The 25,677-nt window shown below is 38.4% G+C and overlaps 1 protein-coding gene across 1 annotated transcript in view; it reads right to left on the bottom strand.

The window, feature by feature from the left end:
• Positions 1-25,677, bottom strand: part of EFCC1 (EF-hand and coiled-coil domain containing 1) — a 49,526-nt gene that overhangs the window by 15,868 nt on the left and 7,981 nt on the right. The window contains exon 3 of the mRNA XM_042823162.1: positions 492-637. Within this exon, the coding sequence (XP_042679096.1) occupies positions 492-637 (146 nt within the window). The remainder of the gene's footprint in view (positions 1-491; positions 638-25,677) is intronic.

The following is a 25,677-nucleotide window of genomic DNA, read 5'->3' as shown; positions in this document are numbered from 1 at the left end:
TTCAAAGAATGCTTCATTGAGTCCCATGAGGAATCTTAAGTGAGTGGTGCTATGACAGTGGTTAGGGCTACATGTGCTAAATAAGTTGGATCTTCTCAGAGCTGCTGAAGCAGCCAGAATGTTTCCAGGTATCGCGATCAAACTGTTTTTCTTGTAAATAATTTTAGCTGATGTTCTGAGGTTTTTATTGTTGAATTAAATAAATAAAAACTTAATACTTCTAAGAAAGGAAGGCTGCTTTGGTAAGGCGAATAATGAGGGAAAAACAGTTACTTTAAGTCATAACACTAAGTGAGATGTTCAGTCTTGCATGAAGCAAAACTATGTTGGGAGGGAGAAGTAGAAAGCTGCGATATTACCTTTCATTTAAATCTAGGGTTTCAAGCTATATTGAGGCTTATTTGTGGCTTTGGTGGGTTAATATCTAATCAGTTTTCTGCTGAGGATCTTTAAAAATAGCTGAGGGAGTAGTTTAGTACTGGGCTTGATACCGTTTTCAGAAATCCCAGCTCTGCCCATGGGAGATGTTCGATCTTGTTGCACAACAGAGAAGCAGCATCTTCCATCTGACAGAGCTGCTGCATCTTTCTGCTCTGGGCTGCTTCTGGAAGCAAGCTGAAATTTCACAATTTCTGATCTGGAAAAAAAAGACAAAGTAAGGTGAACTTGTAGGAAATTTGGAGAAAACACAGTGAATGTCCACAGCGTGACATATGAATGATGAATGAAAAATACACTGTTCAAACAAAGAAAGGGTCATCATCCTTCAATGCCTGTGAAATCAAAGTGCCAGGGACTGCATTGAGTCCTTTTTTGCTGGAATCAAAGGAAGCTGCATTTCAACTATTCTTATATTTAGATAATAAGAACTAAATTTTGCCTGTAGCTTTTAGTTCATGTCAAGGGCTTCTGGAAAATATATATGGAAACAGTCTACTCTGGCCATAAAGCCTCCCTTCTCCACTGGCAGTGATAGAGCACGTGCTTCATTTTTAACATGAACACACTTATAGCTAGGGTAGCAAGTCTTGCATCCAATCACTTAGAATGGAATCCAGGCTTACAAATGTCAGGCTACAGCACTGAACCAAGACTCAGTTCAGCCTAAAGACCAGCAATAGAAAGCAGCTCTGCAAGCGTATCATCTTCCTTAATGCTGATATTAAAGGCTTTTTGTGAGTCCCTCAAATCAAATTGCAGGGAACGAGGTGCTACATGGATAGCAGTAGCAGCCAGCAGGGTTGTATTTCTCAGGTTCAAACACTTCATATGTACTCAGCAATTGGTTTTCATACTGCCCTTGCGAGACATTTCAGTATACCTTATGCGTCAAAATACGTATTTTGTGGTCTGCATTTCATAAAGGCATACAAAACTTGTTTCCATTTGTTTCGCTGACACTGAGATTTGAGTTATTTTGTTTGCAGGAGCTTTTAATGATACTATGCACTTAATTCAAAAGCAAAGTTAAGATTAGTATGAAGTACTTCTGCCTTCTAATTCTGTGCTCAGTTATTTATAACAGAAGAGAAGGTGCCTTTAGGCAGTTCAGATCTAAGTTTCCTGAGCACAGGGGATGAAGAGACTGGAAAATTGAAAGGAATGACACGTGAACAGAGTCACACCTGCAAATGTGATCACTGCTCTTCTGAACTGCTAGCAATCCTAAATCTCTCTTAAAGAAAATGATTTTTCAAAGCATGCTACTCCTGTCTTTTTTAAGACAGGGAAATACCCTGATTATCAGCTACATTAGACACAAGTAGCATTGCTTATGGATTAAAAAAAGTGTACCTGATGAATGCAAGTCCTTAAACTTGTCAACAAAATCTGTTGGGTTTTTTTTTTTTAAATGTAGCTGAATTTATGAGAAAATAATGATTATTTGAACTGAGGAAATCATAGTTAGCAAAATGGACAGAGTTGAGGCAGTACCTTCAAGGAAATTCAAAGTAGGAGTAATAATACAGAGTAAATTTTCATGCAGTTGAGATTAAAATGCTCTAATGGATACACTGAAAGACAGTGTAGTTATCACCATTGTTACTTCAGACAAAATACAATGGCAGTGTGCAATATTGGTGACAAAGGAAGTGAATCCAGATGATCCTATTTACATCCAAAATAGTAGAAATGCAGTTCATGAAACTGAGACAACTTACAGTACTGAATTTACTTCAGCAGTCCAGTTCTTTTCACTATATATTAGTAACTCAATTCCACAAATGGTTAGTGAAATTAGAGTTACGATGGAATTCTAAGACCAGTTATTTGTAATAAATACATAGTTGTATCAGATAAATGCAAAATCAGTCTGTTCATAAACTTTGTATCAAGTATTTTCAGAGGTAGGAATAAGCAGCCTTTTGGATATGAAGCTCAATGAACAGAGACAGCTCACTACAAGGTTGTATACATTACACGTGTATGCTGTGTATGCAGTGAAATGTAATATACTTCATTAGAGTACTTTTCTATTGTTTCCTTTTCTACAACTTGGAGAACAATTGACTTTCAAAACTGAACACCAGTATACTTCCCCATTTACACCACACAAACAGCACCATCACATTGTTTTCCCAGTAGGAGCCATCACATAGTTCATAAATTTTCTTCTGCATGTAGATAGCAAAACAAATTCAGATCTACAGTAAATTAAGTTCCCTCTAAACACTACATAGGATTAGTTTTGGTTTGATGAATGCTAATTATTCCCTGCATTTAACACACTAAATATTCATCAGCAAAAACTGAGAGTTAGAACTCCTAGAAAATTCTGCTGAAGCAAGTTATAGAACACAATATTTCTGTGCAAATCTTACAAGTATTTCCTGCCAGTAAGTTCAACTACTGCTCAGAAAAAGACATGACATGTAGTAAGATGAAAACTGGTGCCAAGTTAGAGATAAGTATTGCTGGGAGCTTTTGTTTAAAATACCACAGCTGCCGTTGGTTTCTGAAGAACCACAGCAGTACTGGATCTCATGGTGTCTGTGGGTGTACGTGCACTGGGTGAATACAGTTGTGAGTTTAACAAAATAGAAAGGCTATTTCAAAAATCTTTAGGCTAAAAACTTGAGGCAAACCATGTTAGAAAACGTTGCTTCTTTTTCACTACCTCCAATAGAGCCAACTGCATGAAAATTAACGATGTGTTTTGTTTACAGCTTATGGTATTAACTTAGCAACAATCACACTTCCTGCAAAGTCAAGGGAAACAGCAGCCTCCAGAATGAAGCCTGGCTGGTCATTTAGCTTTCATCAGTTCAGGGAGTGGGAAGAAGGAGGGAAATCATTAAGTAGCCTGCAAATAGCAAGTCTGGGAATTCAAAATGGAGGCTCCTGGGATCGTCACTACCGGGTTTTGCTGTGAGTTTAGTGTTGTGGTTAGTGACTGTGAAATAGAGCAAAATATTTCCTTTGACAAGCATGTTATGCTTCATTTTTCTGAATTATGCTTATTTCCTTTGTTTCTGAAGAAAAATAAGTTGAGGTCTGATATTCAAGAGATGCCTGATCAAGGGATCATTGATAGTCTTCTGATGGCTGTCTGGTATTTGTGGGTGGTTCTTTTAATTTTGAATTACAGTGTAATTTACATATGTTTGGAGATTTTTAGAGGTACTGAGATCTCATGGACTACTAACTGCAGTGTCAAAGCTGGTTAAAATTTTTAGCCCATAAGAAACTCAAAAGAATATTGAAGTATTTTGAAAATCTTTTACACTGAAGAGGTAAGCGCTGTGATGTTTAATGGGAGAACTGTTGATGGTAATAATGTATTACATATGGCAACCTTGCTGCAACCTGGCAACTTAGCTTACAGTCCAAAGAACATTGAGAAGTTCTGATTTTTTTTTTTTCATTTAAAAAAAAAAAAAAAAACCCACATTTTAAAAACCCTTCCCATAAAAATCAGTGCCTTTATGAGGACTTAGATAATAGACTACATCCACTCTGGCCAGTTTCAGCATAGACATAAATAACACCTTTCACCTCTCTGCGATTCTTACAAAGGAACTTAAAACTAGCTGATGAAATTTGAAGTACAATCTCTGTAGTAATTCTCCTGAGATGTTGTCATCAGCTCTCTTTAAATGTTGAGAAAGAAAGAGAGCCATACAGATGGTGTGTTACGTCTTCCTGCTCAATGCATGATGAAAGACACCCATATTATTCTCCTCTGGAGACACCCACCTGGGCAGCTAGAAGGGGAGCCCTTTGAGCAAGAGCCTTCAGAGCCGGTGCTTCAGAAACAAGATTTAGATCTGGCTCAGGCTCTGCTACTTATGCCTTAGTTTCTCCAACAGAAATATAGCAAAGCTAGAATTTCTTATGCCCTAGATAAAGGGCAAAGATTACTAAAACTAAGCGTAACAAGTGTGACTATTTCAAGGAGCTTGGGAATGGAATAAATTTAAATGTGTGAAGGAACACATGGCTGGACGAGCTGGAATTTCAGAGCTTTTCTGTGCCAGATAAAAAATGAAGAAAATATGGGAGGGCGAAGTGAGTAAATATGGATATTTTTAATAGAAAACAAACAAAATACCCAAGAGACTTTCTATTTGATGAGCTAGAATAAAATGTCAAGGATCTGTTGGAAATAACTGCGCTGGAGATAAATTGCCATGGTGTGCCTTGCCAGGCATCCAGAATGTGATGTTGGCTGCAGTTTTTATCATAGCAGTGAATGGGGAAGGTAAAAGGAAAGGACTGATGGCCGTGAAGGGAGGAGGTGCAGGGATGGGAAATGTCCTGTGCAATGGAGTTTTAAGGAAGAGATGTATTAAACAATTGTTTCTCATTCCTGTAATCCAAAACATTTTAAGACAAGTCTGACAAGTTCAGAGCCAAAGATCAGAGAGGCAGAGCCAGAAGTCTGACTGTATGGAAAACTGGGGGTAGGGGGAAAGGGAACTGCTGCTCCTCACATTGCTGCAAGGAAAAGTTGGGCATTCCCATTGCTAGACACTGAATGTGAGATGGATTCTCATCTGAGTTTGAGCACAGAATTAGAAGAGTAGATTTACTTAAGCAACGAATCTTTACTGTCTACTGGAAGAAAGGGACTGTTTATTTTACATGAAAATAGAACTCCATGTTGAATATTTCAATATTCAAGAAGGCAGTAAATTTGTGGCTGGATTTTCTCAATTCTTCTGAGCTTAAAAGTAGACTTAAACAAACCAGCAGCATTTTGTTTCATGCTCCACGCTATTGGAATACACAGTATTTCATACCCCAAAGTGAGGTGATGGAGGCATGAATGGAGGCATGGTGATGTTGTTTGTGGTGGTGGAAGCACCATGATCTCCTGATTTCTCATCATATAATTTAACCACTACATTATTTTTTCTTACTTGAGAGCTTTTTATTGTTTAGTAAAGCTTAGAGTGAGATCCAGACACTACATTTTAAACTGAGGGGGGATCCCAAGAGTTAAAGAACAAGCATAATGAAACAGGCCAAGCAGTCTGCCTTCTCTGTCATGGTAAGTGCATAAAAGAGGAATCTCCACTCATTCTTAAGCGTTGATTAAATTCTTTTCTCATTAGTATGCATGCAGCATCTAGTGGGTCTTCATAAATGAGAAGCAATATGAATAAACAGCACGTTTGTTTAGGGCAAAGATCAGAGGGGCAAGTAGTTCTGGAGGTGCCTGGGAAGCGTTTGTGTTGGGTGCAGTGAGGTCTCCCTGGTGACAGGCACACAGTGCCCATGAATGTTGGGTCTTTGTAGTGAGAATAATGGGCAGCTCCAGAGAAGGGAAATTGAAGAGCAGAGAGCTGGAAAGAACTGGACCTTAAAGTAATATCCATGACTAATTGGCTTTTAATTGGCACTGCGCTTATTGTTATGGAAACTTCTAAGTGCAGCAAAACTGCACCTGCTTCTGGTGCTAAACAAGTCTGACTTAAATAATTCCTCACTAATCATAAGATAACTCTAAGGAGTTATTTACCTTCACATTCATAGATCCTTAACTGTTCCCTTTTAGAGGCTTACTTAAAGCAGATCAAACAACTGTGTGGGCAAGTACGTGGCCCAGAGGACCAGTTAGACAGACTGGTAAGCAGTCTGGTAAGCTAAGCTTTGTTTTGTGTTTTTAACTAAAATCGGTGTGATTTATTTTTGTGCTACTTTCACCCAAACTATAAGAATTCAGGGAACTTGAAATGGTTTTGGTTTTGACTTGTCTCCAACAGGGAATGGCAGAGCTCACAGTGTGTGCATATTTTGTCTCATTTTTGGCTTTTCACTTATCATACAGATGAAATCTGTTTTCACTCTTGAGCTAAGAGAATAAATCTGCCTTTGGTTGATGCTTTAAGCTGTGCACCCCTCTGCAACAGAAATCAGATTGAATGAATATTCTATGAACAACTTAGATTTTAAATTGCTCAATCTATAAGGCATTAAAAAGAAATTTCTGAAGGCACGATTTTTTCTTATAAAAGGATGAGTAAATATCCTGCTTTTAAACTGAAATAAGGGCAAAATTGTATCATAAGAGTTTCAGTAATACTGGTTACAGTTTGGGGAGATCTCCTGTTACTAGCTGATCACTTCAATTTTCTTGCCAAAATCACCATTGCCCAGCAAAAGTCATCATGCTGATGGCAACACGTTGTCTGGCTGAATCTTTCAATCTATTGTATAGAAACAGGCAAACCTTGCAATGGTACCATCATGCATACCAGAGTTATGATTTGTTTCATACAGCTCTATGATGATTTCAAGCATTTTTGAGACAATACCAACACTTTTGATCTTTTGATTTTTGGGGAAAATATTAACATTTGGATCAGTGCATAGCCCCAAGCATTGCATTTTCCAGGGAATGCAAAAATGCAGGGCTTTGACAGGAGAGCAAAGCTGGGAGACAGATCTTTCAATCAGGAAATAGACAACTGAGTGAGTTGTAAAGGCCAAGCACACTCCCTAATGAAATTTCATATGGTATCCAAACTCTTGTCATCTTGCCATTCTTCTATCAGTAAATGTTTGGGAGAAAAAGCAGCCACAAATTAGCTTCTCTTCCCCTCCCTCTGCAATCCGCATGGAAGATGATAATTTACTGTGCTGTTAGCTGTTCACTTAGAGCAGAAATCTGTGAAGAGAATGCAGAGAATCTGACCCTGCTGGTGGAAAACAGATGTCACGGTGGTGCTACCTGACAGAAATACTTATGCTTTAAGCAGATTGTTTTTTCCCAAGGCTCTCAGCTTACACAATGTCATAAGGTTGCTTTAAGTCTTGGAGCACATACATTACATTAGAGTTATTTGTAAGATTGCTGTTTATTTTTCCTATTTGACCCTTGCCCCATTCCTGAGAAGGTTCCTTATTGACTGTTGCAGAAGCTGCTAGTATCCAGTCAGGTGAGGAAGGATGGTATTGTTAAGCCAGAGAAATTCTCTTTTGTGGAAGTGGGCTCCTGTCTCTGTGGAGTCCCTTCTAGGTGAATTACTCTTGTTAAGCTTTCATAGGTAATTATTGTTACGTATGTACAGTTAATAACTGGGTCCTGATTTTGCGTGGGATTTGAGTCTTTGGGTATGAGAAATGCATTTGAAGCATGAAATCACAAAAGCTATAAATTGTGTTTTGCTCTAAAATAGTAGGTACTGTGAATGTTATTGTAAGTCAGGGTGAGCACCTGAAATGGCTAGCAGATTTTGATGGTAGCCTTTCTTGTCTATTATGTTATAATGTGAGATGAACTAATCGTTTATATTCAGACTAACACATACGGCCACTTTCATTATATTAAGTAAGAACCATCTAGATGCCTTTATGCATGGGTACACACACTCATGCAATTAAATTCGTTACAAATATATGAGAAAGAAAGCTAAACTGAAATGGCGTGGCCAGATTTTTCCTGTGATTTGCAGAATGCATGGCTATCAGCTCTGAAATGCAGCTCAAGATCTAAGCACTGCTATTTGATGCTTTCATAAACTTGTTTGTCTTTGAAACTTTACCATTAATAAACTGTTAGTCACTTGGACTGCTTAATGGAAGATAATTAGGCTAAACAGAGGAAGCAATTACAATGCTTTTATAAATCCTATACTTAGGGATTATATTGCATGGTGGTAGTTCTGAGTATATATGAGATGAATGAAACTGCTCTATGTGGGGTATTTTGTGTTCAGTAGCCACTGATTTATCTAAGAGAAGTATGCATCACTTTGAAATTATGTAACTCAGATATTTCTGCACCATTAAGGAATTGTTTTGTAACAAAATAAAGGAAATAATTTCCAGATGTTGCTCTACTGGAATGAAAATCTATTGCCACACCCTTATTATCTGAATTTCTAGAGCTTGCATGCATGCAATTCAGATTTAATTAAAGCTAGAAAAATATATATCACTTGTTTTTGGTTTAACCACTAGCTTAGAAGATATTTATTAAAGGTTGAACAAAACTTCTTGAAAGTGTTTTCACTTTCTTGGTGAAAACCCTGGGTTCAACCTTCCTACGAGGCACGGAAACAGCAGTCATTCCATTACTCCTTTTTTCTTATCTTTTATACAGCTGTGTCTTTCCCTTCCTTCTGCACTGGAACAATTATTTTAATTTACACAGATTGCTCTGAAAATAATGTGTCCTACTTATTTCTGTGGAAATGACAACAAAGAGCACAGTAGCACCGTTCCATAGAGCAAATTCTCAGCTACAAAACATTGTTTTCCAACACAGTCACCACCACTAGCTTTGCATTTTTGCTGGTGATGAATAAGAATCTGCATGCCACGCTTGTAATGAGCTGCACCAGAGGAGGTGATCAACTGTCACTACTTCCAGAAAGCCAACTGCTTCACTGTGCTCACAACCACTGTTTGGTCTCTATCAACGCTCAGCAAGTGTTGATAAATGTCAGTGGGTTCTTTAAAGCCTACGACCAACAAAAATAACTAAAATAACTAAAATACCACAAAATTTTAAACCACAGGGGTATATATGAGGAAGATAATTGATATGTGGCAGACAAACAACTGCAACAGAGCTGTAGTGCTGTAGATAGTTTTCTTCTGCCATTGCTTGTATTTATAAAGGAAAAAAGACCTTATATATTCAATTTGTGTAGCCATGTACTGTTTAATTCCTATGAATCTTTCTCTTACTTCCTGTACACTAGAGTGTATGTCATTGAAATCTTTTTATTGCCTCCTAGGTAAAGAAAAGTGTTCTTCTAAAGGGTAGGGGCAGTGGGATAGAGATCCTACTGAACTCAGCTCGTAGAGCTCAAAGCATTTGATAAGACATTGTTTCTCAGTTCTGTTTGCATGCATGGAAATCTGTATGTATCACTTAACATAGCAGAAACTGAAAGTTCATAGTTAATGTCATGCAAGTTCCTTCCGTACTTATCTCAGAGCTTCACACAGAGCCTAATGAATTCGGAGAGGCAGAGAAGGAAGGTTAAACTGTGTGTGAGTTATTTCTGAGTAGTCTTTATTAGGTATTTTGGAAGATAGGGTACTGATGTTAGCAAAGGAGGCAGTAGCCATCAATGCCCTAAGTCAAGTACTTGAGTTCTCCCAGGAAAGTCACGTAAGTGCCCAAGTTCCTCCAGGAGAGCTTTCCTGCTGTGAAAGATGAGCCTGGGAGCACAAAGTGAAAGAGTGTAGGACTGCTTTGAGACCTGAGCCTGAGGTGTGTTGTTGCCAGCAACTTTCTGTTGTGAATGTGGGGAATTTACAGCTTCCATGTTCCTCAGATCCTGTATCAGGAAACAACGATAACAATTACCTCATCGTGTTTTGTTTTCTATTCCACTGATGTTTGTAAAACACCCTCAGATCTTTAAAGAAGGCTATTTAATTATTAGATACTGTTCAGTTCTCCAAGCTCCTCTATATTTAAGCTCTGTGCCTACTATTCCAGTGTTTGTTTTGAAGTAGTTTTAAGTTTCCTGAAGGCAGCATGTCCGTTGTTTTCAAGTTTTACATTCTGGTAGGTGATTTGCAAAACACAACAGTGCCTTTACAGTAATCCCCAAATAATTAATTTCCTTCCTCATAACTTATTTACCAGTTCATAGAGATCTGAAAAGTTTGCCTATTATTAGGTAGACTTTGACAGCAACTATAGCAGCTTCTGTTTAGCCGTGTGTTGTTTTTATAGCCGAATAAGCAATGTAATTAGGAGGAAGAAATGCTGATGACAAAAATGTAACAACCATATATAGATGCTCCTTCTCACGAAAGAATTTATTTCTGATGCTGTGTGCTAAGCCTTCTCTGGCCTCCCCGTTGGTGGATCTCTGCTTACATCAGCAGTACTTCAACTGACAGGTCTTCTGCTTCATCTGATGAACCTCAGTTCCAATAAGTTTGTCAAGCATACAAGATACCTTTTCCTACAAGAGTGAAGTACTTGAGAAGGCGTGTAATTTTTGCTAAGTGTAGCCTCATTGCCACAAAAGAGTTTAATGACATTTTATTTTCACTAAGGTGCATTATTTAGGTAGGACCTTTAATCATATGTGACTCAGTGCTACACAGCCTCACTCGCTGAGAAATGGCTGGTTATGGGTGGACAGCAGACTCCAGCACGGCCCTGCAGCCCTTCTCAAGTGAGAGAGCTAACAAGTGTGATGAAGGGGGGCAGGTGGAAATCGTTACAAGGAGAATTCTTCATAGGAAGGTTGGATAACCAGGATTCACTTTTCCCAATCAACATTAATTTAGATTATTTTTGACAAAAGGTTTTGGCTTCTCACTTCTTTTATTTTTTTTTCTCCCCCTCTTTCTTTTAATTTTTTTTTAAGCTGACAATACTTAAAAAGGGAAAACCCTGCACTTATTGGGCCTCCTGCCATGCAGTGGCCCCACTGCATCAGTGAGATGCAGTCTGCTCACATGGGCTCACAGCTGCCTCTGTGAGACATGGTGCTGCTTACAGCAACAGGAGCCTCGGAGTGGCAAAGATGGTTCTTTTGAACAGTCTTACAGGTATTTGGAAGCAGATACTTCCTTTTGTTTTCATAGAGCTTCCTCAATAGATTTCCCCAGGAAAAGAGGGAAATCTGTATGAAAAACAGGAAACAGTTCTCAGAAGCAGAAAACTGTAACAGAGCACTAGGAGGAAGACTTAAAATAAATGTGGTTGTTTGAAACTGTAGGTGATACTACTTGTATTATCCTACTGCAAAAACAATGATTAAATTTAACATCACAGAACAAAAGTAAAAATTAAAAATAAAAAGGTATTTATAAAAATATATTTAGCCCTTCAATTTAGTTCATAGTAGGTGGCTAATATCTGTACAGCTGCAGCCAGATTTTAAGCCATATTTTCCATTTCTGATTTCTTACCCTGGACAAGTCTTCTGGAAAATTTCTCATATGCTTCAGCCTTGGATGAGATCCCAAGCTTCCTAAAGCTGATCCATCCCTCTTGCATCTGAGACTTAATGTTTTCCCTCATTTCCCTCAGAAATTTCAAATCCTAAAATTTGTGGGTGTATTATAAAAAGCATAAAATCTGACATGCAGGAAAACTTGCTAAACTAAATCCTCTACTGATTTCACATGGAAGCCCTTTACCCATCTGTTATTCTCAGAGTCCTGTGAAGCACTAACTGCCTTGGAGAAATTATTTTAACTTTTGCTGTAAGCACTGAGAAAGGATGTGAAAGGTTGTCTGTAACTCTCAACCTTAAAAACAAGTATGGTCACATAAATTGCTGGCTGCAAAGGGGACTTATTAGCCTACGTAGATTTGAGGATGAAACTCTTACGTTTGTAAATCCTTGAGGAGAAACTGGAGCTTCATCTTACTTTCATTTTATATATTTAATAAAACCAAACTCCAGGAGAACATGGGTTTGGCCTTCACAGTGTGTTTGTATTTGAGAGTATTAGGGATAATATATCCTGTTCTCATTTAATACAAAAGTGGGTTAAAAAGAAGTTAGACATTATCACAGTGCAAATGCATCTAATAAACCTTCAAGCCTCAACAAAAAAAAAACCAAACAAACAGAAAAACTAAGCAAACAAGAAAGCCTACACAGAAAACGACTTCTTACCCACAGCATTTGGCTGGCAATGCTGCTGTTTTAAATTTTATAGCTGTACTTCCTACATAATAGAACTTCATGAGAACATTTCAGGCTTGGCGTATTGTACTTCTGAAATTTCATTAGGCTGAGTGAAAGAGGCTTTGCAGATCTGAAGCAGTCCCATTGAAACCAAAGCAGAAACAGGCTTGATGTGCGGCAGTGTTTTGCAGTTTCTTTCAGCTTAGTCCCTCAATAAAGCCTGCTGGTTTTTATTTATGTGCATTAAAACTACTGCGTGTACTGGTGTTTGCCTACACATCTCATGCAGAGCGTATAGATGTTGTTTGATTAGAGATGAGCTATAACAAAACAGTAATAATGTAGATGTTTTCTTATTTTTGTTTTCTGTGGATGCTTTAAACAACCAACTGGGGGAAAACATGATTATAATGCATGTGTAACATGTGTATCGTTCAGCCTGAAATGTTCAAGTAGAGACCCCTTCTCATTCCAAAGCATCAGTTCCAGTTATTAAAATGATCTTGATGTACTTATTACTTGAAGGAACATGCAACAATCTGTCATTCTATGATGTTTCGATGCTGTACAGTGTGCCATTTTGTTCAGTAACTGAGAGATGCTAATAATCCTCCAACAGTGGATTTTTATGCACTGTAGTAATTAGGCCAGTGATAACAGCTAAGGGTGGAATTTAACTGCTTGTCCTGGACATCTGGTTATAAATTCCTTGAAACAGGGCATGAGCACCCAAACATCAAATAGCTGACAGGTCATTTAAAACAACAATAAAGATACTAGCAGTAAACAAAGGCAGCTGTGCATTTATGCCCTCAAGGGATTAATGACCACATCCCATGATCATGAAGAAGTCTGGATTGCATTACCAAGGGCTCACTGAATTGTATTAATCCTGGCCAGAACTGGAACATTTAGGATAAATATTGCTTGTTTTCAAGCTTCTGTCCCACTGGAAATAAGAATGACTTGAGGTTTCAGATGTAAAGGCCACTACTAATGCTTTTTTGAGAAGAGATAGGCCCCAGATTTGATGAATAGTCTAGGCTGGTTGTTTGAAAAATAAAATATAAATTCATTTTCTAGCAGAAGTGTTTTGCTTAAAAGTGAAAAGCCAAGCCCTTCGTTTCCAGATCTATGCACAATGTTAATAACAGAAAGAAAGGATATACCACTCTCAAATCTATTTCAGAGGACTTCAAATCACATCATGACAGACTCACGCAACTTTTAGGCGCCTATTCTGATTAATACCTTATGGTGAAAACTCTGGCAGCTGTTTTAAAAAATGTTGTTTAGATATCCTCATCAAAATAATAGAAATCTAGGTTCTTGGGTTCGTAGCAGTGTGGGAAAGACACAGTGGCAGATATACAAGCTCCCAGCATCCCTTAAGACCACTGCTTACTTTGGTTCTTAGGCTAGGCTGCATCAAAGGTTACTTGAGAGAGTATTGTTACTGTTCAGCAAAGGGTTTAGCAACATCTTGACAAGTGGCAGAACTTAAATGCCTGCATTCATTTCAAAGGAGATTCTTGTATGCAGCCTTTTAATCAGGTTCAGGTTTGATTCTATGGAAGTGTTTTTTTCTAAACTAAACTGCAGGATTCTAGGAAATACTGTTGTGGGGTTTTTTTTGTTTGTCTGTCTTGTTCTGGTCCTGGATAACCTGACATTGTCACTCTAGTTTTATTCACTTGATTGTATAACTTTTCTGTTGCAAATGGTGCCTACAATATGAGGGCTACAGTAATATAACTGTTGTTAAAACTAGATCATGTTTAATGGATCTGCTTTGTGTGTGTTGCACTGCTCATTGCACGCTGTGTTTAGAGATGGAGACAACTGGAGTGCTATTCAATTTATCTTACTCTTCCAGTACACATATGGTAAGTTAGCAGAGCCAAACCCAACTGATTTCAAGTTTTGGGATGTGTTATTGTTGCAGCTAACCGTATTTATTTTCTGTACTAGGGCAGAAGTCCACAGGGACTCATGAAGTAACAGGTGTGCCAGCAAGTCACTGTCTGAGACTTCCACCACTGTTGTGAGCAGGATTTACATGACCTGTTCATGCTAGCATTAGGGTGAATTCCTTGATCAATCAAAGGGGGAACCTTTGATTAAGTTTTTCTTAAGTCTTAATGCTTAGGAAATTGTAATTGAATTCTGCTATTATTGTTGTTTTGGCTTAAAGCCTAAGATCAAATAAGGTCTCATCTCTTACCTGTTAATCCTACTTTGTATCACCTCTGTACAAAAATGGTAGCCTTTGCTGTGGAAGGACCAAGGATTCCCCTGTTACAATTCTAAAGCCAGAGTTACTTCTGTGATTATCTGTTCCCTAAACCTGTATTTCAGAGTATTTGTACACATATTCACAGCAAAGCTGTCTGCCCACCATGCTACCTGCTAGGCAGACACAAGCTTGTGCGCAGGTTAAATTCTGTGATAAAATGTTTACAGAGAGCACTAGAATTATATAACATTCGTCTTGGTCAATTTTCTATTGAAGGCTTATAAAGAAAAATTACTTTGTGCGGGACTGAGTTGAATTTTAGAAGTTACTTGAAGCAGAGGTGGTTTACAAAGTTGATTAAAGACCCAGTTAGCACTGGGATTATTGGCTGCTATTGAACAATAATGGCAATCTAATTTCCATGCTTTCTTGAATAGAAATAAGCCCCAAAATTGGGAGCTTCATAATATAGAATCCAAATTTCATATCACAAACATTGTATTTTTGTGGCTCAGCTTAAGCCACTTGGAGCATGACTAAGTAATGATGTTACATCATGATTTAATATAAGTAAGTGAAATCCAGGTGAAGTGCACAGCTTTACAAGAATTCTTTTTTGAAATGAATACAAGACCGTATATAAGAACTTGAGAACTACCATGCTAGGTTTTAGAGTTTCAACACTGTCCTGTCTCTGATAGGGATTTACAGTGGAAGCTTCAAAAAAGAAACACACACAGAGAAAATTTAGAGCAATGTTTTTCCCACTTCCAATAGCGAGCATTCTGAAATTTCCACAAATCTAATGTGCGTATGGACTGCAGTGGTGTTTTAAATGACACATAAAAAATGTATCCTTAGTGATATGTAAAAGCTTATTTAGGTATTTAAACAGCTTCATAGTTCCCCAGAACCATATCATTAATTTTGACCACGTTTATTCCTCTCCATTGGGAAGGACATTGGTTGGTTAAAAAGCATGGAGTGCCCTTTCTCTCTGAATGCTGGCTCTCTTTGCACAGTAAGAATGAGCCAAGCATGGGTTAGAGCCTATTACTTTAAGGTACTTTGCAGCAGTAGACACACACAGGACAATAATTCCTGCTGAGCAGACAGACCACTTCTTGCAGTGCAATAAAACCAGGCTGTGCTTATGTACAGTGGATTGGAAGGCTTCAAAGGTCTCACAGAGGACTTAAGAAAAAAATCACATTTACTCTTTTCAAGCTCTGTTTATTTCTGTCATCCCGCTGAATTTTAAAGGCTGCATCTCATCAAAGTTTTGCTTGCAGAATAGCCTTTTTTTAATCCCTAAGGGTGGAATTAGTTGATGGGTTTTGACAGTATCCATTAGGAAAATTGGATTTTGAGCTGTAGTTACAGTGCTGCCCTGTTCAGTGCTCTTCCTGTTATTGAATTCTCATGTCACTACGTTATTTCAGAAAAAAACATAAGCTGATAAATCTTAACATGTTAATGAGACGCCAGCCTGAAAGGTACTCACTGCTTACTCCTTAAAAACTCCTGCAGCTACCAGCAGGAACTCAGGGCAATTAGCACCTCTCCAAATAATACCTGATGTTCTTGAGACTCCCTAATCCTGTATAAGAAATGCTGAAGTCAAAGCAACAGCATTTTGAGGCAATATATTTATTTCTTCTACAAGACACATAAAAACTTTGAATGTAATGCTAATGCAGATCTCAAACTGCTATTAAATCAATCTCACCTCGTGCGTGGGTTCATTTCATAGTTGCATGCTTTTTCTTTTCCTGTGCATATATGGCCAATTGCAAAGTGCTTTGGAGTTCAATTTTAGCATCATATATAAAATCTATTAGAAATGAGTTTTTTAAAGCAATGTCTGCTGTTAGGCATTTGCAATTATCTGTCAGCACAGAACCTGTAACTACTGAAAACATTTCTGAATCATAGAATCCACCTCTGTAATCCAGGGGAAAACTACGGTTCAGTATTTGGAATACTGATGAATTCTCCTTAGAACTCTTCTTAACTATTTTTACTTCTGAAAGTGTTTGAATTTTGAAACTCATGATGTTAGTTACCTAGAGTTCAGGACATGCAGTCTTTTCCAAGGCATTCACTGCCAGGAGTAGACGCTAGATTAGATTTTCCTGTATTAATCTAAACAGATAATTTTGGCATGCTCCATACAAAGCTGCATCCTTTCCCATGTATGGCTTGTAGTTTGTATCTTCTGTTCTAGCAAGTACGCAGTAACTTCTGCAATAATAGATTTTTGAAATAGCCAGTGTTATAATCCCAGTTCAAAATACCCATAGGTCCTTGACCAGCTTTGCACAGAATAAAGTAGTAAGATCTATTACACAAACCTACTTTCTCATACTGCTGTTTACAATGGAGTTATTATTCTGGTGATGTGAATTATTTCAGTGGTTGAAAGGAGTTGAATAGTACAGTTTGAGTGGTCTCCATATAATTATTAATAAAAGTCTAATAGTACAGGAGAAGCAGCACTATTTAAAATCAAATTAATTGTATTCTTAAGTAGCAATACTGGTCACAGCTTGGAATGATTAATTCCCTAAAGAATATTCAAGACATAAGTAAATTATGCAGGTGGTCTGAATGTGTTCTTTAATAATTTGTATCATTAATTCTAATTGAGCTTTCTATTCTATGGGACAACTGCTTCTGTCTGATTCTCTTCCATTTGTGTAGTCAGGCTGCTTTTATTACCCTTGTAGGGACTCTTAAGGGAGTGAAGATTCTTTTAATGCATTTTTAGAACCTCTTCATTCAATTATTTTTTTTCAATTATATGTTATAATATTGTATATTTCTTATTTCGGGACTACTTGGACTAGAAAGGGGGAAAGCCCTCTGCCAGGGCTATGGAACACCATTTTTGCTCCCTGACGTTCTCTGGCAACATGTGAGAAACTAATTTAGACATGCATTTTGGGGCAGGTACAGACACTTGAAAATGCACTGTGAATGTGACGTATCGTAAAGTCCTTTAAATGATCAAATGGAACCATTAATACCACATGCATATGCATGTAATAAGCAGCTAAGATTGAAATGAGGAAATGTGAGTGAAGTAATACCAGTATGTCAATGACAGGCAGCTGCAAACAGCATGAAAGTCAAGTAAATGTAAATGCTCCAGTACGTATTTTATTTCTGATAAACATACAGTATATTTAAAATTATCTGCTTGCCACCACATCATAAACTATGATGTTAATCATCGGCCCAACATTTATACAAATGATCTTCTTCAGTTATTTGGCTGCACGTAGGAAATGTTTGCTATGCCAGCAAGTCAGAAACTCTAAGCCTTGATTTTCAGACTAAATTTTGCTGTACGCATGAATGGATCAAAAGGATCTTTGCAATATTGGTATGGTTGTCTTTCACACAAAAATTGACAACTACATTGAATAGTGTATGCTGGTTTCCAGCTCGGCAGGGGACTTCTGAATTTGAATGGAAATGAATTAAGTAATCTGAACCTGGACAATAGACATCTGTCAAGCTGAGTCTAGGATGTGAAAGCATGACTTGAAGGCAGGGACTTCTGCTGGGTCTTGTCATATTCAATTTTGGTTAGGCTCTTCAGCTACCTAATCCTACATCCTATTCATTATGTCCCATGAGCAGCTGCTTATGAGAAGTGTGCAAGGCATCCTGTGATAGGATGTTAGGGGAAAGTGAACATAGTGAAATAGAGGGGTTGGAGATTGTTCTTAAAATCTAGCCAATATTTATCACTACAACTTGGAAGTTCTTTGTACTGGAGTAATAGTTTGTCCGTTTTAAATTCCAGTAATCTCCAGGTATTGGTCATAGTTTGTAGCAACAGTACTTCAAATATATCCTTGAAACCACCTCTCATTTAGTTACACAAAGAATTATAAAGGGCATCTGTAAATTTATAGTTCATCTTTTCCATGCTAAAGGTAATTTTAGAAGCATTAAATTCTGTGGGCAATAGCAGCCTATGTCTGTGCTTATTGTTAATCTTACCTTTTTAGATGAGAAAAATGATGTGAGAATAATTTCAGTGACTCTTATTACGCTTAGAGCTTGGATGCTCCTGAGTTTGGAGGTACATGAGATAAACCAGAGGTTTCTCAGATTCCTCTAGATAAGGCACCCTTAATGTTGTCATTTTATGTATATTAAAATTACAAATATAACACTTCTATATATTTTTCTCAAATAACTACTTACTGTGTTGTATCCTTATTCTTTCCCTGGAAGAATGTGTGTAGACTGACTTGCTTGGTGACTCAGATATTTGCTGCTTCTGGAACGCTTTTCTAAAAATCTGTATTTTATTTACTTTTAAAAATCCATGTAATCTTTCATCAAACTAAGGATCTTGCAGGAAGGAATTCCACACTTCCCTTCACCTGCTGTATAAGAACTGCCTTTTTCTGTGTGTTTTGAATGTGCCTCCTGCTTTCACGTGATAACCCACAGTTCTTTTGGAATAGACTGAACAATTATTCCCTATCCATCTTGATGTCAGTGGAAATTTGATCGACGTTTCTCACAAGTCCCCACAGACTGATATCTACAAGTGGCTAAAAGTTTCCACATCTCTTGTAAATGCGTTTTCTATGGCTTTTCCAGTTTTATTCTATCTGTATTAGATGGAAGAATCCCAATATCTTGTGTCTGACGTAGGTGGCTTGCGAAACTGTGATTGTTTTGTTTTCTTCCCTATTGCTTTCCTAATAAATTTTAATAGTCTTTGATTCCCTCATTGCAACTCAGCAACTGAACTGACACACTCCTACAGTGACAAAACCCTAAGATCTCATTCCTGAGCAGTTATAATCAGCTCAGTCATCACTGTATCTGTGAAGCTGGACCTGTTTTTTTCCAGAGTGCCTCTTTTGATTAACACCATGTCACCTGCCATTTTTATCATCCAGTCGCTCAATACCCTAAGATCATTCTGCAGTTCTTCAGTTGACCCTTGTTTTTAACATCGTGAAGAATTCCAAGTAATTTTTTACTCCCGCTTTCTCTAAAAATAAAATAACTATTTTTACTGTTATTTTGACAGGCGATAGAAAGCACTGTGTTTCTCCAGCTAAAATAAAGACCAAGCAAAAAACATTTTCAGGTACTAATCAAGGCTCCCAATCACAGTTAGCATCAAGATAGTGATTCAAATGCACTTTTAGTGAAAACTGCTCTGAGGCAGAACTTCACTGCATTCAATTCCAGAGGTGAATTCACCCTCAACTCTGAACCACAGAGTCTTCTGCAGTGTTTTTAATAAGATACAAACATCTTGACAGGTCGTGTTTGCTAATGTGCTACAGAGCACCTTCTAGCACAGGTTTATCTTTTTAAAGTATAAAACTTATAATGCCTACCATCTAGGAAGTATATTAATGATGTACGTAGTGTGAATTTGCTTAATTGAGGGAGGAAGAAAGGTCATTTAAATTAAGGATATACAATCAGGGCCATGTAAACATGACAGCTGTTTTATAGCACTCACTTCTGACCTAGAACTTTGTATGCTATATTCTGAGCCAGACCAGATTTTTATAGATTCATTTATAAAGGGCTTTATATATATACAATATCTATCATGTGTGTAATCATGGCAAAGGAGCATATGTTCCCACAGTCTTGGGAGGATTACTGTCTTTAAAAAAGTGCTTATTTTAAGGTTGGTTAAAACACAAAGCAAACATTAAAAAGAATCAGTTTCCTTAACTTCACCAAAATAATAGAAACCTGAAACTGAATTAGGCTTTCTGCATCCTGAACTGGAAGATAATTTGTGAAACTGATTTTAAAAGCAATATGGTATGTAGATATCTTTCCATGTTTCAGCAGCTCTCCCACTTCATGTTCATCTTGCCTCTTGTGAACTGTTACATCATCCTCCTTGCAATGCAGAACTTTGGTGAAGTCAGCCATGTTTTGTTACTGAAGTTTTATTTTGAGCCAGCGCTCCAGCCATTTCTGAGATCAATCTCATCTTTGTTACTTTGTTCTTCCCACTAATCCTGTTCCCTCTGATCACAAAATAGGTATCTAAGCCTCTCGGTGTATTTTATGCATGCAGGAGCCATACACACTGTGCTTACAGTCAGAAAATGAAGGGGGGTTCATCTTCCCACCAGGGCTGTTCAAACACCGGCCTCTGTCATAATGAAATTGAGGAAACAAACAGCTGAGTGTTGTCTATCTGCTTTGGATGGGCCCCCTTTTTTACCACCCTCCACAGCCTCCTTTTTTGTTTAGTACAAACCATGCACTTTCATCATTCATTCTGACTGTTTGATTTAAGCTTCCATCCCTTGGGTCAAGAAAAGGCTGGCAAAGAAGGAAGGATGAAAGAAGGTGACATTTTGACAGCTCCTTTTTCACGATAATGAGCAAAAGTGCTTTTTCTTCCCCTGCTCCTGCTCTTCATGGCCTTTTCTTTATAGAGCCACATGAAGGGAGAAATTGCCAGTTGAGATCTGCCTTCCATGTACTGACTAGATAAACTGGAGGGATCCATGTGGCTTTTGTGAGCTCTGTCTATACAGTCACTGCTCTGTTCAGGGGCTATTTTCTGTGTTTCCTGTATGTAATCACAGGTAAATGCAGATTAATAGAATTAGACTTGAGTAGGTGGAGCACCAAGGCCCATGGCTCCTTGTATCTTCTCATAATTTGGTTCTAACCAGGCAGAACACTTTGTCGAGTGTTATATGACTGACCAAAGAAAGTGCTTGACAGGTTCCATAATTGACAGCTAACAAACATGATTTCTGTTGCAGAACATCAAACTTAAAATGACTTTTCTAATCAAAGCATCATGTAGTTGCCCATTGAATAATTCATATACTGTCTAATATTTATCTAAACAGCTTTAAGTTTATGTACTTTATTTAAAATGCATTTGTAACCACTTGGAAACTCAAAATGATAATGAGCAAAAAATAAAAAATCAGACTGTAGCTGAGATGTAATAAAAGGGAGACAGGAGAACACAGCACACAAATGATAGGAAGGACACTACTATAGAGCTTGTTTTTTTGACAAGGGACAAAGTGGCAAGTGCAAGACTTGCAGCCCCAGAATAGAGCAAGTATACAATTCTGCTGTACGGAGATTAATCATAACCGTTCTGACAGGTATCAGCCCTCTGGCTACACTGAAAGGTCTTTGGTTCAAAGGTGGTGCATTCATCCAGGAATATTACCTCAGTGGTGGTAATATTTCACAGCCAGAGGACTTTCCCTATTGCAAAGCCAGGCTGATCACAACCAAGGCTCTGGCAGTACTGGCTCTGAGCTCAGTGGGCACAGTCACTGTCAGAGAGGTCCAGTTATTTCCTTGTGCCAGATCTGTCACCAAGTCAAACCACTACAAACAAACACCTCCCTTGTTTTCGCTTTGCTCTGCAGTACAGAGTACCCACTGGAATTGGGCTTTTAGGGGAGAGACTATGTTGTATGGTATCAAAATCACATGAACTAATTGCAGAGAGCTGGTGTTTGAGTGTTTATGCCATGCAGCTTTGAGGTGCTGAGAACGTTGTGCTGATGCTGCTTTGGTGCACTCAGCTCTGGAGGAGATGCAGTGGGTGTCAACACCTTGATGCATCACAAAATATAGGTGTAACTCCAGTTGCACGTGTACTGCTGGACATCCCACCTTTGGATATTTGCTGACACAAATAACCTGCTGCTCTGCAGTTTTCACGAGCACTAGCTTTGATTGCCCATTTTTCAGCCTTGTGTAATTTTCTGCTAATCAGAGTTCTGATTAGGCACAGAAGCGCCAGGAGTGTGAATGTTCCACGTTCAGAGCTCCACTTAAACCTGACCAAGTTGTGCTTTCAACTTGGCTGACCTCACCATATGCAGTACCAGATACTTTTACGTTACATGAACTAATGCCAAGGACATGAGATGGGGTCAAGTACAGAGAATAGAAGCAGAGCAGATGTGCTCTGTGTACCAGATTTTTCAGTGTTATGAGTAATGTGACATCATGAACCTATACTGAAGCATTATGCTATGAAAAGAAACAAAACACAGGGCCTGACTTTATTCTATGCATCTATTGAAAGGTTTGAGAGCTTTCCAGCATAATCCATTTCCTAATACTTGGCACCTCTTTTCTTGAAATGGGTGATGTGTAATGTGATGCAATTAGCAACTTGAAACTCAGGCGCCCACTCTTGAGAGAACTTTTTTCCACAAAGGTGGAGGGTCTGCAACACACAGTCAATCAGAGCCTCTGTGCTGTATTTTTTGAGTGGTTTTATGCTATGAAGGCTGGAGTTATTTGTTCTACAAAGGAACAAATCCACATTTTAAAGATGTGCCGTGCTCAAGGTTTACATTTGACATTTATTATCCAATCTGTTATTTCATAAAGTATGTTCCCATGTACTGATTGAAATGACATTTGTGAACAGAATTCAGTCATTATCCTGTGATAAAAGGGATCTGCAATAATGAACAAGCTTCATTTCATGCTTTCAGTTTACATGTCTTTGAAGTTGACCCAAAACTTTGTGATCCTCTAAGGACATACATGCATATTTATCAAATTTAGTCAGATTTTCAGGTGGGCATTACTAGAAACTACAAAAACACATTAAAATGTCTTATAAATAAGATCTAATGCTCGGTTCTTAATATTTCTCACAACTTCCATGTTGCTGGAGTTGAGCATATGGATAATCAGACATCTGGAATTGTGGAAATATCTCCTCTTTAGAACAGACTGAATCAATACTTCAAACAGCTGATCACCCATCTCTATTTCTTTCCTTCCTCCCCTTGAAAATGCAAGATAGAAATTCTAGTTTGTGTCCTGCTTTTACAGTTTGGGAATGTGAAGCTTTAAAATCAGATATGGAGACTGCTCAATCCAAGTTTTCATGACCGTGTAGGACATTCTTCCCTAGCTCTTTTCTAGTTTAAGGGCGGCAGTTTTCTTTAGGTTGCATCAGTGGTTACAGTTCTGAATAGCTGAGATACAGACTGCCTGGCAAATCTGGCAAGTATGCTGAGTAGATTTCACAAAGAAAAGACCTTCAGTCAAGCACTAGAAAGGCAATACTAGTCTAGATTTTAATCACCTGCATGGCATGCAGACAAGATGATGATAAAGCTGAAAAAAAATGTGCATGAAAACGAAGGGAAGAGAGTAGCAGAGTAAACATAGCCAATGGTCCAACAGAAATTATGGCTACAGTGAGAAGATGGACAAACAGAATATGGCACTCCAGCAAATATTTGCAGTACTGCTAAATAACTGTCTTGTGTCATTGCAAGCTGCTTCTTACAAGTCAGAGGAGTTTGAGTTGTTTTTTCCTCTAGCATTTCCAATTTTCAGGATTCTGTGCTTTTTCCTGGCACATAAATGAAAAAAAAAAATTCATTTTTAACTTTTATGTGCAAATCTTCCTTGAACTATTCCATGTGACTTCATATCTCATCAGATCATTGTCATTTTTGGGATGTATTCAAGATGATGTCTCCTCCCCTGTAGGCTATTAACCTTCCATATTCTGAGAATATTTTGGCAGAATGAATCAGTTTGATTTGTTTGAAAACTTAGGTGATCAGTATCTGTTTACAAATTATCTTATATATCCTGAAAGAGAGATGAGGAGCAAAGAATAAATAATTGCTTCTAATTAATGAAGTAATTTTCAGGTTTTATGTAGAAAAAAAAATTACAATTTTCTTCCCTTTTTTACCTCCAGTGGAGTACAAGGCTTAAAGAAACTCAGAGTTGTTTGGTTGTTCCTGAGATAGATTATCAGCACTGTTTGATTTTCAAAGTAATTTATGTGAATTAACAGCAGAACTGACATGCACTAAAACCACTTGAAATAGGGCTGGCATGTTTGCTTTAGTCCAGCCTCTGGAGAGGCTATGCAGAGTCACTAAGCACTTGATGCTACACGTATGTTTGAGTGCCTGACTACAGTACTGTCAGCAGCCTGGTCCTCTCAGCATCTAGACTCTGGTATTTTCACTTCAGATTTTTTGTCAGTCTTTGATGTCTAGGGAGACAGACTTAAAAGACTCAAGTTGAACATGAACAACTACTTTAAGATATAGTATTACTTTGTCTCACTAAACTGAAGAAATGGAACCTGAAGAAAAAGCAAGGTTTTAAACTATGGCTGGCTCCTTAATAAAGCATCTTTCAGGAAGATTTGGAAGACTTTCAATCTGTAACTGATTTATCTCTTGGTTATGGTCTTGTTAGTCCTACAAGCAGAGGAATGCCCCCAGTGAATCCAACAGGTCTGACCATATGAGCCACAAGAAACACAGTGTGGCCCAGTCAGGCAGAGCTGTGTTAGTGAGACAGGGAAAACTGAAATGCTTAGGCAAACTTCCCTATCTGCAGATGCTCTTTTGCATAAAAGTGGTTAGAACATGGCAGGTTTGTGTAAGAAGCAAGATAGAGGCAAACAGGTGACTGCAGGCACCACTAGCAGTCCTTGTAGCTGGATCATGAGGCTCCTAATGAGCTACGACACTCTGTGACAGGAGGCTTCATGCTCCTGGCTCACTAATGCATTCTGCTTGGTAACATACAATTGTTCTTTTTGCACAGCTCTCATACACTGATGTTAGTTGGTTTACAGGTCAAGAAAGATGCATAAATCCCAGTCTTGTCAAACTGACAACTCCATTCCCAGAATAACCATGATGCAAGCTTTAGTTTTCTTTGCCTGTATCTGTATGCAGAGGGGTCTGATGCATCAGTACTGCAAGCCCAATCATATCAAGCTTAATGCAGTTCTGAGGTCTGTAAGTTGAGCACACCAGCAGTGCACTTGGTGACTGTCACTAGTGCTGGGACTGTCACCGCCCAGCTGGGCCCTCACACAGAATGCACCCAGGAAGCCCTGTGACACTCAGTGGCTCACCACCCATGTTTGGTAGAGGAGGGGTCAGGCAGCAGTTCATTTAACTGCAGTGCAGTTGAGAACTATTTATGATGTGTGCCTTTCATTTGAATTTTTGTTCTGGCAATTACTGTGGAGGTGACTGTTCCAAGCGATGAGCACAATCTCCAGCAGGGATTGCGTTTTTACAAAGTAATGTGAAAGGTGTACATCAGAGAGCAGTTTTAGTTAAGGAGTTACCTTAGTGTGTGAAATTGATCTTTGCATTTTGCTGGCATAATCCCCATCGGATAACACATAGCAGCACCTGGAAAGTTTTGGCAGTAGAAGGCATCTTTTTTCTGGGTGAAGGACTGTAAAAGCCCAGGGTGCATGTCTGGGCAGCCAGCAGAGGGAGAGCAGTGCAGGGCTGTCCCAGAGTTGGTCGGGAGCTGCAGTAATGCCACCTGCACACTCCTTGGCAACAAGTGGGGCAGGAG

The sequence above is a fragment of the Centrocercus urophasianus genome, unplaced genomic scaffold (genome assembly GCF_019232065.1).
Source record: "Centrocercus urophasianus isolate 14NV4802_14NV808 unplaced genomic scaffold, USGS_Curo_1.0 seq_22, whole genome shotgun sequence".
NCBI classification, from domain to species: Eukaryota; Metazoa; Chordata; class Aves; order Galliformes; family Phasianidae; genus Centrocercus; species Centrocercus urophasianus.
The sequence above is the reverse complement of the archived record's forward strand: the minus strand, read 5'-3'. Positions and strand labels throughout refer to the sequence as shown.